The sequence below is a fragment of the Microplitis mediator genome, chromosome 1 (genome assembly GCF_029852145.1).
Source record: "Microplitis mediator isolate UGA2020A chromosome 1, iyMicMedi2.1, whole genome shotgun sequence".
Lineage (NCBI taxonomy): Eukaryota > Metazoa > Arthropoda > Insecta > Hymenoptera > Braconidae > Microplitis > Microplitis mediator.
The window spans coordinates 2,269,208-2,287,025 of NC_079969.1; the positions used below are offsets into that span (position 1 = coordinate 2,269,208).

Consider the following 17,818-nt stretch of genomic DNA (forward strand, 5'->3'; position numbering starts at 1 on the left):
TTTTATTCAAAAATTTTATTTTTTTATGTAGTCTATTTTTTATTTGATGACTAGACAATATAGTTTTGATTGTATTTATATATATATAGAAATAAATTTATCTAGATAAATATAAATGATAAAATTTTTGGTTTTGTGATTTTGGAAAAGGTTTTAATTAGATTTTAGGGGTTGGAAAATTTTTTGGGAAAAAAGTTAATGGTGGGGGTTAAAGTGCATTAAATACTGAGTAAAATGAGCTATTATTTTTTCAATTTTGATAAGTGGAAAGGGGAGAAATGAATATATATAGATTAATATATAGAAACTTTTTTTTGGTCATTATGATTTTAAAAATGTTTAGATTAGATTTTTGGATATGAAAAAAATTTTTTTAGAAAAAACTGAAAGGTGGATGACAAAGTGCATTAAATTCTGCGTTTAATGACCTATTATTTTTTTAATTTTGATAAATATAAAGGGCAGAAATATATTGGCGAAGATAAATATATAAAAGTTGAGTTTTTGGTTTTTTGATCTTACGGAGGTTTAAATTTAATTTTAAGCTTCAGAAAAATTTTTTAAATAAAAAGTGTAAAATTTATCTTGCAGTGCGTTGAATTCTGCGTAAAAAGACATATAACTTTTTATATTTTGATGAACATAAAGGGTTCAAATAAATGAATTACTATTAACATATACAAGTGTATTTTTGATCATTATGATTTTCGAGAGATTCAAATTTGATTTCCCGCTCCAGAAAATTTTTTTAACAACAACTAAAAATTTTACCGCAAAGTGCACATAATTCCCCGTAAAATGACCTGTAATTTTTTATATTTATCTTGAAATTACTAGAAAAAAAAAAATAATTCAAAAAATCATCTTTCAAAATTTCTTCAATTTCTCGTCATTTATCCCAATTTTGAGAACAAAAAATTTTTTTCCATTCAACCTGTCAATTTTCTCTCACTCCCCATTAAATTCTACGTAAAATAAATCCCCTTTCATTTTTTTTTTATAAAAATAAACCACAAAAATAAATAATTCAAAATTTTTCCGCGAAAATTCAAATTTCGTACGTGAGAAATAAAAGTAAAGTTTTTTTCTAAAAAAAATATTTTGATAGCTACCAAAATAATAAAATTTAACGGTTCAAAGGTATTAAATTAGTTCCACTTTATTTGTCAATATCTTTTTGTGAAAAGTAAAAAGATTTACTGGAATTGACTTTTTGAAATTTTTCAAATAAAATAAAAGAAATTTCTTTCAAGTCAATGAAATTTATTTATAAGCCTAAAATTTTTTTTTTACACAAAAGAATAAAAAAAAACATTTTCTCAAATAATTAAAAGAAAGAATTTTTTTTTTTGCAATTTAAATACAGGCATGTCGTTGCCCTTATTTTAAGATTCAAATAAAGTTATTCTATTTATAAACCGCGACAGGGTGTCCAGAAAGTGTTAGACTTAAAAAAATAAGTGAATAAAAAAAAAATATTAAAAATAAAAAAAAAAAAAAAACGAAAATTACTTCTTTAGTTTCCATAACACGCTCTCTGTAGACTTGTATTTTTGCTCTTATGATCGTCTCGTCGCCGGGAAGTGACGTCAGAGAAAAAAAAAAATTTCAATTAAAAAAAAAAAAAAATAAAATAGACAATTTTAAATTTTTATACAGAAATCCAAATTTTTAAATTTGTAGTTTTGATATCTACGGAACTAATAGACTTAGAGATAAATTGATAAGGACCTTTTTTGTAGAGAATTTAATTTCCTACAAAATTATTTATTATCATTTTTACCGTATCTGCGATAGAAACGTCAGAATATAAAATTTAAAGTAAAAAAAAAATTTTCTAGTGATTATTTTCCATGATTTTAATTAGTAGATGCATTAATTAATTATTACGGGTTAAGTATCGAAGATACGGCAAAAATATATGAGACCTTTTTTGTAGAGGATAAAATTATCTTGAAAAAAGGTCTGATATATTTTTGACGTAAATGTAATAGTTTATGAGTTATTTAAATTTAAACTCCGAAATTTTTCATCAAAGTAAAAGGCGGTTCTATTTTTATTTTTTAAATATAAATATATATGATAATATATGTATGTATGTTTATGTAAGTATCAAATGATGTTTTTTTGAATAACGGCACCGATTGAGATCAAAGTAACAAAAAATTTGAAATTGGGAAAGGAAATTTCCGATTTCAAAAAGATGCCGATACAAAAAAAAAGAAGTTTTTTATGTATCGGCGTTTTTTTTATCTTTTTTTCCGAGAAATAAATTTTGCATCACAAATTAGGGAATTCCTAGACGATTATAAATACAATGAGAAAGTTGTATTATAAATGCCACCTACAATCATACATATATATATGACGTATACAGAATTATAAGATCTATAAAAAATATCTCTAATTATTATTTCATAAACCCACTAGTTTACTAACTATATGACTTAAAAGTAATAAACTTAAATATTTATACCTCATAAATAATGAATGTTTAAAAAAACTTTTTATTTAAATTATGAGTTAACTATCACACATACAATTTTGTCATGTTTGAGTCATATGTTGCAATTTTAAGTATAAAATTAAATTAAATGTATGAAGAAATAATTTATTTTTTATTTTTTTACATAGAAATTTTTTGGAATTTCGCAGGGAATTATGTGCACTTGGTAAAATTTTTAGTTTTTGTTAAAAAAATTTTCTGGAGCTGGAAATCAAATTTGAATCTCCCGAAAATCATAATGATCAAAAATACACTTGTATATATTAATAATAATTCATTTATTTGAACCCTTTATGTTCATCAAAATATAAAAAGGTATATGTCATTTTACGCAGAATTTAACGCACTGCAAGATAGATTTTACACTTTTTATTTAAAAAATTTTTCTGAAACTTAAAATTAAATTTAAACCTCCGTAAGATCAAAAAACCAAAAACTCAACTTTTATATATTTATCTTCGCCAATATATTTCTGCCCTTTATATTTATCAAAATTAAAAAAATAATAGGTCATTCAATGCAGAATTTAATGCACTTTGTCATCCACCTTTCAGTTTTTTCTAAAAAAATTTTTTTCATATCCAAAAATCTTATCTAAACACTTTTGAAATCATAATGACCAAAAAAAAATTTCTATATATTAATCTTTATATATTTATTTCTCCCCTTTCCACTTATCAAAATTAAAAAAATAATAGCTCATTTTACTCAGTATTTAATGCACTTTAACCCCCACCATTAACTTTTTTCCCAAAAAATTTTCCAACCCCTAAAATATAATTAAAACCTTTCCCAAAATCACAAAACCAAAAATTTTATCATATATATTTATCTTGATAAATTTATTTCTCCCTATATATATATATATATATAGAAATTTTTTCATACATTTAATACTTCACTTACTCCATTAATTTTGAATCATCGATTCTTAAAAATCACTATTTTATCCAATCAATTAAACATTCATACACATGCACACAAATTCAAATATATATGTATATATTTGAACCAGGTGTGTTCTACCATTATATATATATATATATATATATATTTTTTTTTTTCTTCTAAAAAAAAGAATAATAAAAGAAACCTCGACATTGAAAACGGTCACCTAATCGTGATTCAGTAGCCTCAAACCTCTCTACAAACCCATCAAATATTTTCTTTTCAATTTCAATTCTTTTCTTTTCTCATACCTCATGTATATATACATACCTTATATATATATATACTCCATTACTATTATTATTATTATTATATATAATATTTTTTTCTAATCCATTAAAGCAAATGAGCCGACGAAAATTTATAAAAAAAATTTTCCTCTAATATTTAAAAATTAAATATAATAATAATGGATTTAAATAAAGTATAGAAATAAATAGAGCTAAATAAAACAGACTTTAGCTGGTGGTAAAGTCCTCAAACCCTGTAATATTATACGAAACGCCGACCGTCTGTCCATACTTTATTTCAAACACAACTTGTGTGTTGTATGTTGTCTTATTCTTTACTTATGTCCTCCTGCTGTTATTTTGTCTCCTAAACTATATTTATAATAATAATTATTATATTTATTATTATGAAACTCATAAGTATGAGACTGTAGATTTTTTAGTTTGAAATTTTTTATCTCTGGATTTTTAATTATTACGGCTAAAATATCAAAGATACGAAAAAAAGGCACTGAGACATTTTTGTAGATCAGTAAATTCTCTACAAAAAAGGTCCTGACCACTTTCTCCATAAAATCAAACCCTGAGCTTGAATTTTAAATTTTAAATCTCTAAGAGTTTCCGTCAGGAATTTTTGTGTAAAATCTTTTTTGTCAGACTTTTAATTAAAATTTGAATTAAACTATTGAAGATACGGTAAAAATGCACTGAGACATTTTTGTAGGAAATTAAATCCTCTACAAAAAAAGTCCTTATAAATTTTTTTGTACGATCGATAGTTTAGTCGGAATATTAATTTAAAGTCATACTCCAAAAATTTCTACGAATCCTGATCGATTTTTATTCAATTGAACTTTTAAATTTAAATTCTGGCTAAACTATCAAAGTTACGATGAAAATGCACTGAGGCATTTTTGTAAATCAGTAAATTCTTTACCAAAAAGGTCCTGACCACTTTCTCCGTAAAATCAAACCCTGAGCTTGAATTTTAATTTTTAAACTCCTAAGAATTTCTGTCAGGAATTTTCGAATAAAATCTTTTCTGTCAGACTTTGAATTCAAATTTTAATTAAACTATCAAAGATACGGTAAAAATGCACTGAGACTTTTTTGTAGGAAATTAAATTCCCTACAAAAAAGGTCCTCATCAACTTCCCTGTAAATTCAATATTTAAACCTGAACTCCAATTTTCCAAGCGCGGCAATATTTAAATATTCAAAATTTAAATTTCCATTCCCGCTAAATTTACAATAAAAAAAAAAATGCATGATCTACTAAATAGTTTCGAAAAAAAGGACCTTACAATTTGTCTTCATAACAAAAATAATCCCTACCACGAAATTACTCCATTTTAACCCAGGCCATTAAAATAAAATAATTTGTCAATCCATTTACAGTCGGTCCTTTTTAGCAGCCCACCCACCTACAAATTGTCCATATCCCCCTTCCCTCCCCCGAACTACTGTGCCCATGTGCCCCAACAACATAAATACTCGGTAAACATCAAACAAACTTATATTTCTCAGTATATAGATTTATTTTTTTAATTTATTTCACTTAAATTCTACCCATTGTGGTTTTTCATCCCCTCCCCCACTACCACCTTTTTCTTACCTCCCGCTCCCCTCTCTGTTTTTTCTCCGTCAAAAAAAAATACGTGACCGTACAAACGAATTTTAACGTCAATCAAAACTGTATTTTTTTTTCTAACAAAAAAAAATATATATATATAAAATAAATTTTCGGAAAAATTTTATTATTATTTTTAAATTATGTTAATTTAATGTAGGAACAGGTAGTATTTTTAAAAAAGTCTGTTGGCCCTTTTATATATATTTAAGTACCTTAACTTTAATTTTAGTTTCTTATATATATATTATACATATATATATATTTTTTTTTAACTTCAGTGTCTCCATTGGAGTGTACACTATATTTTAGTTACCTGCCTACTGTGCGTTTATATATATATTATATATATATATATATATATATATATATATATATATATATATATATATATATATATATATGTAACGCCCGTTGGTCATATTATAGAAGTAAGTGGGTCGACTTATGATTTATGAACACGAGCGATGACTTTTTGCACGCTTCCGTCACGCTAAAACCATTTTAAAACTTATATATTTTATATATTTGCATTTTTTTTATATATATTTTCAATATTGATTAAATTTTATTTTCTTTTAAAGAAAAATTATAAATATCTCGAAAACTACTAGGCTTGGAGGAAAAATGAATGAGACCTTTTTTGTAGGAAATTTAATTCTGAACAAGATTGTTCCTCTTCATTTTTATTTTATCTGTGATAGATAAGACAGAATTTTAATTAGAAGCCGGAAAAATTTTTTTGGAGTAAATATAGTTTTGGATAAAATTTAATTATCTGGAGAAATATTAGAGTTAGAAGAAAAATGAAAGAGACCTTTTTTGTAGGAAATTTAATTCTGAACAAAATTGTTCCTCTTCATTTTTTACGTATCTTTGATAGGAGACGGAATTTTAAGACGAAAAGAAATAATCGGTCATTTTATTTCGGTTGCGGTGGAAAAATTTTTTAGTGGGGGTGCGGGGGAGGATTAAACTGAGGGTGTAAAAGAGTAAAGATTTAAAAGAGGATTATCTAAAGTCCTGGAAAAATTGTGGATCGTATCAAGAGATTTTAGGATTTGCTCAGTGAAGTGGAAAAGTTTAAGAAAAATTTTTCCCAGGCTAGATTAAGAAATTTTTTTTCACATGGAATTTTTCAGAGTATTTTTAATTATTCTGACTTAAATATTAGAGATAAGAGAAAAATGCACTGACACATTTTTGTTCAGGATAAAATTTTCTACAAAAAAGGTCTGGAGCACCCAAGTCGTAAATTCAATATTTCAGCCAAAAATTTAGTTGCAATAAAAAATATTCTGATCTTGAAGAAATTTTGAAAATTAAAAAAAAAAAATTTCGGTAAATTGAGTACTCCAAGGATGATTAGCCAGATTAAATTACCTCATATTAACTTTACATGACCCACCGATCAAAGCATAAAATCTCATTATTTTTTTTCCTCTCAATTTATCATTAAAATTCAAATAAAAAAATTTTTTCAATAAACGAAAAATAAAAAATTATCTTATATTTTTAAGGATAAAAAAAAAATTGTGATCATTAGAGCAAAAAATAAGAGGATAAAGGTTTTAAAGTATCTTTAGAAAATAAAAAAAATATTTGTCATATTTATAAAGATGATCTCTATATTTTAGAGATTTTTTTTTTTATAAAGGATTGATATTTTTTTTTGAAATTTTTTTTTTTTGTTACAAATGTGTTTGTATATCGGTGGGAGGTCGGCTAATATGGAGTAGGACAATGGTGAGGGCTTAGCAAGGATAATTGGACGCCGCGTTAAATTAGAGGGAGCATTCTTAACTATATATATATACACATAAATATATATATAGTATACTTTTGTATCAGATCAGATATTTCTTTTTGGACCAAAAAACTTGAAAGAAACCGTCTAGTGGATGAGGTAAAATGAATTTTTGTTTTTTAAAAAAATTATTCATATATATATAAATATAAATATATATGAGTTCAAAAGAATATGAATTTTTAATTTTTATTGCATATTTTTAATTATTATGGCTAAAATATTGAAGATACGACAAAAATGCACTGAGATGTTTTTATAGGAAATTAAATTCTCTACAAAAAAGATTCCAATAAAATTTTCCATAAATTCAATATTTTAGTCAAAATTTGACTTCAAAGTTCCCCATAATCAATTTCTTTATCATTCCTCTTTTTTTTTTACGTTTAAACTTAAATTTTATCAAAACTATCAAAGATATGACAAAAGTGCACATATATATTTTTATAGGAAATTAAATTCTCTACAAAAAAGGTCCTCATAACTTTTTCCATAAATCCAATATTTTCATACTTACTCCAAAATTAACTAAAAAAAACTCCAATATTTTCCCAAGAATTTCCCTAAATTTTTTTTTTCCAAAATTTTAAACTGAATCATCATAAAAATTTTCAAATTTTCGTTAAGAATATTTTTTTTCAAAGCCCACCCGTAGTTTTTCCACTCACGGAAATACTTAATCCCATAAAAAAAATGAAATCAAAAAGACAATCTACCCTCGGTATCACCGTCAGGAAGTTTAAATAAAAGGGGTGTCGGCTCATCCTTTAGATAAAATTCAGTTATAAATTTTTAAGAGACCAAAAGAGTTGAGATGAGAGTTTTCTCGTCAATCGGCACTTTAATGAAGAACCGGTGGTTGAAAAAAAAGACACCGATCTCTTGATCTTGTAAAGAAGTCGTGTCGTATCACATCGATCGTAACCTAACGTATCGTATCGTGTATCATTAAAAAAAAAATATATATATGTATAAGAGGATACGGGTTTTAAAAAGAGTTTTTAAGGATAATAAAATAGCAGGGGTGGGTTAAAATGGTGTTATTGGAAGCTCAGTAACCACATCGTGGATTGTGTGAGTTGTATAGTAATAGACTATACAGCACACACTTTGTTGCCCAAAGACCATAACCCATAACCCAAAATTCAGAACTAAGACCCAGAGACCAGAGACCAGACCAGACCAGCGCACACCTAAATTTTAGTGTAAGTTCTGGTTGTGTTGGTTCTGGTCATATTCAGCTTCTGCTGCTGGAATAAGAAACAACACATGGTCCGCCTCGGAAGCCGCAGATGGTTCTGACGATCATCATTATTATGCTTTTCTTTTTTTTATTTTATTTTATTTTTTTTACATCATACTGGGCTCGATATCAAATTTATAATTTGAATTTTTCAAAAAAAAAATTTTTTAATATCAAAAATTCCTCTGTAATTTTCCTCCCCACCCCTACAATTTTTTTAAAAAAAAAAAATCCGGATTTTTAAATCGACAATCAAAAAATTTTTGGATTTTTTTTTACAACGGAATTAAAAAAAAAAAAAAAAAAAAAAAAAAATGCACATATAGAAAAGGAAAAAAACTATAGGTGCAATTTTTTCAAATATTTTTTTTTTGTAATTTATTGTTTTTAAAAAAAATCCAAAAATTATTAGACGTCAGCTGACTGCAGTATCATTTTTTTTTTTAAATTATTATTATTTTTTATGAATGAATTGAGTGTCAGCACGCGCCTGTACTTATGGCGTAAAAAAATTTTATTAAATACAATATATCTCGACATCCATATATATAAATATATGAGAGTACTTGTCTGTGGTCCAAAAAAAGACTTAGATACAGCACATGTTCATCCTAAGATGGGGTAGTATGTGTGCGTTACCCTTAAAGCCGCAGCTGCCGAGTGCGCTTCAACACCATTATCTCTTTTATATATATTATATATATATATTTATTATTTTTATAATTTTTTTATTCCGTAGATTGTATGACTACATACTCATATACTTACACGCTATATCAAACATTGTAGTATTATAATACACCAAAGAAACCCTCCTCCTTCTTCTTCTTCTTCTTCTCCTTTTTTTCCTTTACGTATATATTTATTTCTTATATATTATATATATTATGAAATTTATATAATAACCACCGACGCTTAACTTATGTCGTTTTTTTTACCTGCCAATTGAGTGACCTCAAAATATAAAATTTTTTTTACACGCCAGTGCCAGTGAAGCCTTTGGAAATTAATATTACATAATTATTTATTAAGTACTTGGTAATTTTTAAGGTTTTTTGGAAGTGAACTCCAGGGGAGGGGATAAAATTTGACGGAATTCAAAATTTGGGTGAAAAATAATTTTTTTTTTAACTTCAATTCAATTTTTGAGGGATACAAAATTTTTCTGGTAAAAAAAAAAAATTCTACGTGGAAGTGCATTAAATTCTGAGTAAAATGACCTATGACTTTATATATTTTGATAAATATAAAGGGGTGAAATATATTTATTTAGATTAATATATATAATTTATTTTTTTGGTCATTATGATTTTTATCGGAATCAAAAATAATTTTGAGGTGAAATAAAATTTTTTTAGTAAAAAAAAAAAATTCTACGTTGAAGTGCATTAAATTCTGAGTAAAATGACCTATGACTTTATATATTTTGATATATATAAAGGGGTGAAATATATTGATTTAGATGAATATATAAAAGTTATTTTTTTGGTCATTATGAATTTTATTGGAATCAAAAATAATTTTGGGGCAGAATAAAATTTTTTCAGTAAAAAACAAAAATTGCGGGTTATAGTGCATTAAATTCTGAGCAAAATGACCTATGACTTTATATATTTTGATAAATATAAAGGGGTGAAATATATTGATTTAGATGAATATATAAAAGTTATTTTTTTGGTCATTATGAATTTTATTGGAATCAAAAATAATTTTGAGGCCGAATAAAATTTTTTTAGTAAAAAAAAAAAATTCTGCGTTGAAGTGGATTAAATTCTGAGTAAAATGACCTATGACTTTATATATTTTGATAAATATGAAGGGGTGAAATATATTTATTTAAATTAATATATATAATTTATTTTTTTGGTCATTATGATTTTTATTGGAATCAAAAATAATTTTGAGGTGAAATAAAATTTTTTTAGTAAAAAAAAAAAATTCTACATTGAAGTGGATTAAATTTTGAATAAAATGACCTATGACTTTATATATTTTGATAAATATAAAGTAGTCAAAAAAATCATAAAGAATAAATAAATAAAAGTCGGGGCCAATATTTGGAAACAAGAGATTTAATTTTTTTTATATATATGAATAGACATATATACTTATACTAAAAACGTTGTTTGTTTAGTACCCAAAACTAATGTCCATACATCATCGGTCGAATAAAAAAAAAACATCTTTCAACAGCCTGCAAGAAATTCGACTCCGTAACAGCAGCCCAAGTTAAAAAAATAATAAAATACTCTGGCACGTGTCTCTCGGTGCTTAACACTTGGCTTCAAATTAGACAATTCATCTGTATCCCCCATATATAAAACATCTCAACATCTTTTCACCTTTCTATTAAATTTAAATATTTATTCTTTTCCATTTCAAAATTTAATCATCGACTATTTTCGAAAATTAATTTATTCCTCCCCTTAATATTCATCAAATTATATAAAGTCATAGGTCATTTTACTCAGAATTTAATCCCCTATAACCCACAATTTTTATTTTTCCCCAAAAAAAATTTATTTCCCCTCAAGATTAATTTTGAATCCAACCAAAATCAAATTTCCCGCTCGTATTTTTGAACTTTTTCCTTCCCAATTTTTTTATCACTTCCCCTCTACCAAAATATATAAAATTATACATCAATCTCTTTGTCTTTCAATGCCCTACAACCCCCAACTCTTCTTTTTCCCCCCAAAAATTTCCTTCACCCCCAGAATATCAATCAAAACTTCCCAAATTAATAATGACCAAAAAAATCGTCTCTTTCTACCCCTTCACTGTTCATTTTCTCTGCTTAAAATTCTCCAAAACCCAAAAACTTATACATCAATTTTTTCGTTATTTCCCCCCCTACAATCTCCACTTGCTCAATTCTTAAAAAAATTTTATCTCGTGGCAGAAAAAAATGAAATAACAAAAAATATTAAAAGAAATAATTTGAACCCATATGTTATTCATATATATATTGATGTATATATATCGTGGTATGAAAATCGTTGTATATATCTGGTTGAGCACATGCTCTTCCTCTTTTACCTTCTTACAAAAATTCTCCTCAATATGCATTTAGAATCCGCAGCTGCCGAATAAACTTGTGAGATAGCACACGGACTAAACTCACACAAAAAAATAATAAAATTCTCCTTCATATACCTGTCTCTTTTATTCACTTATTCACTCCTTCATATGTGCAATAGATCGAATATAATAATACATCCAACATCAGGCTAACGTATCAGGTAATTTGATTCTATACCACGTGCGCAGCAGCTTCCTCAAAATATTAACGATATTCATTTTTTCAATACCGTCAAATTTACTTGAGGTGTCAGCCTTCAGGGTGGTTTTTTTTTATATATAAATATATATATATATAAAAAAATTACTATTTAACCCTTTACTCACTTGAGTACATTAATATGAATAGTGAGTTAATGTAAGATTTTATTTTTATAAAAGTTATTGCGACCCACGTGACAACCCACGACTTCACCTCTAGTCTGAGTCATACTTCCTTTTCTTTATTATTTACCTTCACATATTTAATTGACATTTTTTTTTTATTACTCAATATATTTGCCGACATGACTGATTTGTTAAAATAATTTTTTTTTTTTACTTTAAATAGAAAAAATTGGGAAGAAAAAGTGAGGAGAGATAAATTTGGTAATTTGGGGGAGGGGGTAAATTTGAGGGGGGGAAGTATTGATGTATGATTTTTTTTTGGAGAATTTTTAGCGGGAAAATGGACAGTGGTAAAAAGAAGCGTTTTTGGTCATTATTAATTGGGGGAAGTGTTTATTGATATTCTGCGGGTGAAGGAAATTTTTTTGGGGCAAAAAAAGGGTTGGGGGTTGTAGGGCATTGAAGGACGAAGAGAATGATGTATAATATTATATATTTTGGTAAAGGAGTGATAAAGAGAATTGGGAAAGAAAGAGTTCAAAAATACGAGCGGGAGATTTGATTTTGGTTGGATTCAAAATTGATTTTGAGGGGAAATAAATTTTTTTTAGAGAAAAATAAAAATTGTGGGTTATAGGGGATTAAATTCTGAGTAAAATGACCTATGACTTTATATAATTTGATAAATATTAAGTAACAAAATTCATGTTTTCAAAAAAAAGAATTTAAAAATTTTGAAATTCCCGCGTTGAAAATTTAAATTTAAAAGAGTTCGAACTACTAAAGAAAAAAAAACCCTTAAACCCTCAATATATATGAATGAACAAATATACTGAGTCCTTTTAGGTTGGGTTTTAAAAAAAAAAATAAAAGACACAATACAAAAAAAATCCTCTGGATCGAGATCTAAATCAATTGAATCAAATCTCGAAACCTTCAAAATTTTGTTTGAAAATAATAAATTGAATTCCACATACGTGGAAAGCATAATAATATATATGGACATATATGTATATATAAAATGGGTTTTCAAGGGTGGGTTTGAGAAGAAATTTAAGAACAAGCTGCAGCTTGTGACTTGAGTACACATAACACATCTGATATAAACCCTCTTTAGATTTTTAAGGGGGTCAGATTTTTTTTTTCTCGTCCTTCCTAAACGTGGAATAACATATTCAAGGGTCTATTAATGTATATATATATATACGTTTTTTTCAGCAGCTGGCCTTCCGCCACCACCTTAATATTAAATCTGCCACGTGCCCGGAAAATCCTAGTTTATTTTAACTAAACATGATTAGAACTATGAAGTTTTTTTTTTTTCTATTACTTGATATTTATTTTTTTTGGTAATCTTGTGTTAAGGACTGGGTTTTATGAGCTTTTAAAAAGTCAATTATTATTGTTTATTTTTGACAGGTGTTGAGTTGGAAATTTTTTAAGAGACTGTAGATTTTTTATTTTAAAAGACGAGGTTTGAATAAAATTTCTGAGTTTAGAATTTTAGGAAAGTTTTTTAATGATTATAAAAAATAGATTTTTTAATTCTGGTCTAAAAATTTTCTAGAAGGTTACCTAGAATAATTTGTAAACTCTAGGAGTCAAGTAATTTTTTAAAAAATTATCCAGAATAATTTTAAGATTCTAGGAGTCAATAAATTTTCTAGAAGTTTATCTAGAATGATTTTAAGATTCTAGGTCAAGAAATTTTCTGGAAGATTATCTAGAGTAATTTTAAGATTCTAAGATTTAAGTAATTTTCTAGGAGATTATCTAGAATAATTTTATGAATCTAGAAGCCAAAAAATTTCTAGAAGATTATCTAGAATGATTTCAAGATTCTACAAATCAAGAAATTTCCTAGAAGGTTATCTAGAATAATCTTAAGATTCTAGGAGTCAAGAAAATTTCTAGAAGATTATCTAGAATGATTTCAAAATTCTAGAAATCAAGAAATTTCCTAGAAGGTTATCTAGAATAATCTTAAGATTCTAGGAGTCAAGAAATTTTCTAGAAGATTATCTAGAATGATTTCAAAATTCTAGAAATCAAGAAATTTCCTAGAAGATTATCTAGAATGATTTTAAGATTCTAGGAATCAAGAAATTTCCTAGAAGATTATCTAGAATAATTTTAAGGATCTAAGAGTCAAGAAATTTTCTAGAAGATTGTCTAGAATAATTTTAAGATTCTAGGAATCAAGAAATTTCCTAGAAGATTATCTAGAATAATTTTAAGAATCTTGGAGTCAAGAAATTTTCTAGGAAATTAAAGATTTTTTAATTTTCTAGATTATCCAGATTTACGTGAAAAAAAATTTCAAAATTCTCTAGAATAAGTCCAGATTCTAGAAGTTCAAAAAAACTTTCTAGGAAATAAATTTTTTTTTCCCTAGAAGATTATCTTAGTTAAATTTCGTGATTCCAGGATTTTAATTCTTGACTTTCTAGACGCCACCAAAAAATTTTCCAGAAGCCAAAATTTCTAGAAAATTTTTTTTTCTAAACTCTAGAACTTAATGCCTTTAAAAAAATCTTAAAAAAGTCCCGTATTGTCATTATTACAAAAAAAATAAAATAAAATAACAACCACGGAAGTTACTCGCGAACACCGAAAAAAAGTCCTTTCTAAACACCGATTCTCAAAGCATTTTTATTTTAACTTAAATAATAATAATAATAATACATAATAAAATAATTATATTATAAAGTGTAATAACTTAGAAAAAGAAAAAAAAATAAGAACTTTAATATAAGAGGGAAATGGCCAATTATTAATGAGTGCTCGCGTTACTGCACGTGGGACGATGACGACGCATGTTTTTAATCTTTAAACCTGTGTCTCAATATATATATATGTATACATTTATATATATAAATGTATGTGTCACCTACTTTATACTTACATACATAAAGTCACGACTTGAATTCCATAGAATAATTTTCTCCACGTTTCACCTCTTTTTTTCCCCGTGTGACAAAACACAATAAAGTCTTTAATTTTTTTTTTTTTTTTTTATTATACTTAGATAAGAAACGATAAGATTGTTATTTATGATAAAATCTATGAGTCGTTTTAAAATACATATACATATTTTTTTTTTTTTATTTAAAAACGAACGTGACGTTTTTAAATCTATGGAAGATAAATCAATAATTAATAATATTTTATTTTGCGAGTGTGAGTAATTGATTGGATGATTTGATGATTCATAGAAAAGGGGGGGGGGGGAGTGGTGAGTGATAATAATTGAACGTATGTGTGATAATGGGAACAAGAACAAGAATAAGGATAAGAAAATTGAACAGGATGATGTGATAACTGAACGTATTATTTTATTATCTCCAATAAAATTTTATGGTAATCGTAACATAGTTTACGTCATTCATGCCCTTGATTTTTTATTATTTTATTGGCAATTGAGATCATAAATCAGGTGATTGATTTTTTTTTGTAAGGGATTTTTTATTTATTTAAAATTGGGAATTTTTCCGTCAAAAATGAGGGAAATAAATTTTCTAGAAGTTGAAGACATGGATTTTCTAGAAGTTGATTTTCTAGAAAAAATTTTTTTGGTGTTCGAATATTAGAAAGTGTAAAAAAGTTTCGATATTTATTTCATGTAAGAAATTTTTAAAACAGAATTTATTTTCATTGAATTTTCTAGAAGTTATAGATTAGAAATTTATCTAGAAAATCTAGATAAACGAATCATCTAGAAGTTGATAAAAAAGTTTCGAAATTTATTTGATATAAGAATCTTTTAAAACAAAATTTATTCTAATTGAATTTTCTAGAAGTTATAGACTAGAAATTTATCTAGAAACTCTAGACGAATGAATCATCTAGAAGTCGATAGAAAAGTTTTGAAATTTATTTCATGTAAGAAACTTTTTAAACAGAACTTATTTTCATTGAATTTGCTAGAAGTTAAGACTAGAAATTTATCTAGAAACTCTAGATTTTATTATAAAAAATTTTCTAGGATTAAATACTAGAATAATTCAAATAAAAACGAACTTACCCAACTTCTAACTTCTAGAAATTTTTAAAAATCTTCTAGATAATTTCCCAAAAAAAATCTTCTAGAAACTAAAAAAAAAATTAATTTATTGTTACAGGGAGACGACGACACGGGTGTCGGAGTCGCGGTACACCTGCTACTAAATCATCATCATCATCATCATCACCATCATCAGCATCCACCCCCAACTCCACAACAAATCAACAAAATACCCATTTAAATAATTCAAAACTGGATTGCCCGTTAAATCGAGTAGTAGAAGATAATTATGACGTAAGATTACGATGTTGTTACTCGAGATTACGAAGCCATGATCGGAACCATGATCAGCTCGACAATAAAGACTACGATCACCATCACGATCACGATCATCACCATGATCATGATCACGATCACAAACAACAAGAGTCGTCTTCCTCACCGTCCTCACGACTTATTATCACCGAGGACCGGTTACACCAGGACTCGTTCGACGACATTTGTCTGACGAGGATAACGGGGTTAAGGACGTCGACATCTACGACAATACCAACTCGACAATGTTCTTCAACACGGGACAGTACTCATAATAATAATAATATAAATAATAATAATAATAATATTAATAATAATAATAATAAATGTGGTAATTTTGTTGAAAATAATAATATTAGTGGTAAAGAAATTTTACAAACAACGAGACCAAGAACAAGAAGAGAAACGTGTAGAGATACAACTAGATCAACTGTTGATAGGCTTCATAGGAGAAGTGGTATTCCTTCGTATTTAGCAACGATATTATTACTGTCATATGCATTATTTGGAATAGCAGGTATATATATTTTATTTATCAAATATATGACTTATATACATTTTTGAATACATAAATTAATAGAGAATTCAATCCCCTTTTAAATGAGTACCCACATGACATATTTATTTTTCATAGATTTCAAAGTTTATATATATTTAATATATGTATATTAAATAAAAATATGAAAATAAATATACCGTGTGAGTATTCATTTTTAAGAAAATTGAATGCTCTTTTGAATGAGTACCCATACGACATATTTATTTTTAATCATTTTCCATATATATATGTATATTATATAAATATATGTATTTTGTGTGAGTATTCCTTTAAAAGTAAATTAAATTTCCTGTAAAATGAGTACCCACACGTCATATTTATTAAAAAAAATTTTATATATTTATATATATATGAACTAGTGCGCCGAAAAAAAATTTGAAAATAAATATATGTTGTGGGTACTCATTTTAAAGCTCATTAAATTTTCTATATAAAAATTGATTCAATTTTCATTTCATATTTTTTTTTTTTTTAAATCCATAAATTCCTCTGAACTGGATTCGAACCGCGTACCTCTCGTTTTCTTTTCTATCAATTTAACATACGTAAAATTTACCAATAATTACGTAATTAATAATCATTAATGTCTACTTGACACATTCTGACATCATGTACATATAATTATTTCTACTGTTATTATAAATTTTATTTTGTCCACTGTACTGTACATACTGAAGGATCGTTAAATTTGAACAGGTGACAGATAGCGCAAGCAGATGCGACCCACACGAAATATTTTGTTGGTACAAAACTTACACACGTTAACTTGTAATTCAAACGGTTCCTTCTTCTTCTTATATATATATACATATATATATTTACTTTTAAACGCGCACTCACATATATGACTATATATATATATCACAAAAGTCTTTGAATTCTCAAATATCGTACTCTGTACTCTATTGTAATTTAAAAGGGTGGGGAATTTTTTTTTTTTTTTTTTTTTTTTTTTTTTTTACATTAAACTAGGGTTAGATTTTTTTTTATATATGATATATATATATGAGAAAGAAAATTTCTATAGGTATTATATATTTTTTAACTCAATTCTCTAGGGTATAACAGACAGTTTAATCGATATTTTGCATTTACTATTTAAAAAAAAAAATATATATATATATATATATGTATGTATGTATATATATATATATAAATTGATTAAATGG

General features: G+C 26.2%; 1 protein-coding gene across 2 annotated transcripts in view; it reads left to right on the forward strand.

Moving 5' to 3' along the window:
* The window catches only part of LOC130674280 (protein gurken-like), a 33,300-nt gene that overhangs the window by 8,271 nt on the left and 7,211 nt on the right, over window positions 1–17,818 (forward strand). For both annotated transcript variants that reach the window (XM_057479573.1, XM_057479581.1), the window contains one exon: window positions 15,894–16,607. In XM_057479573.1, the coding sequence (XP_057335556.1) occupies window positions 15,894–16,607 (714 nt within the window). The remainder of the gene's footprint in view (window positions 1–15,893; window positions 16,608–17,818) is intronic.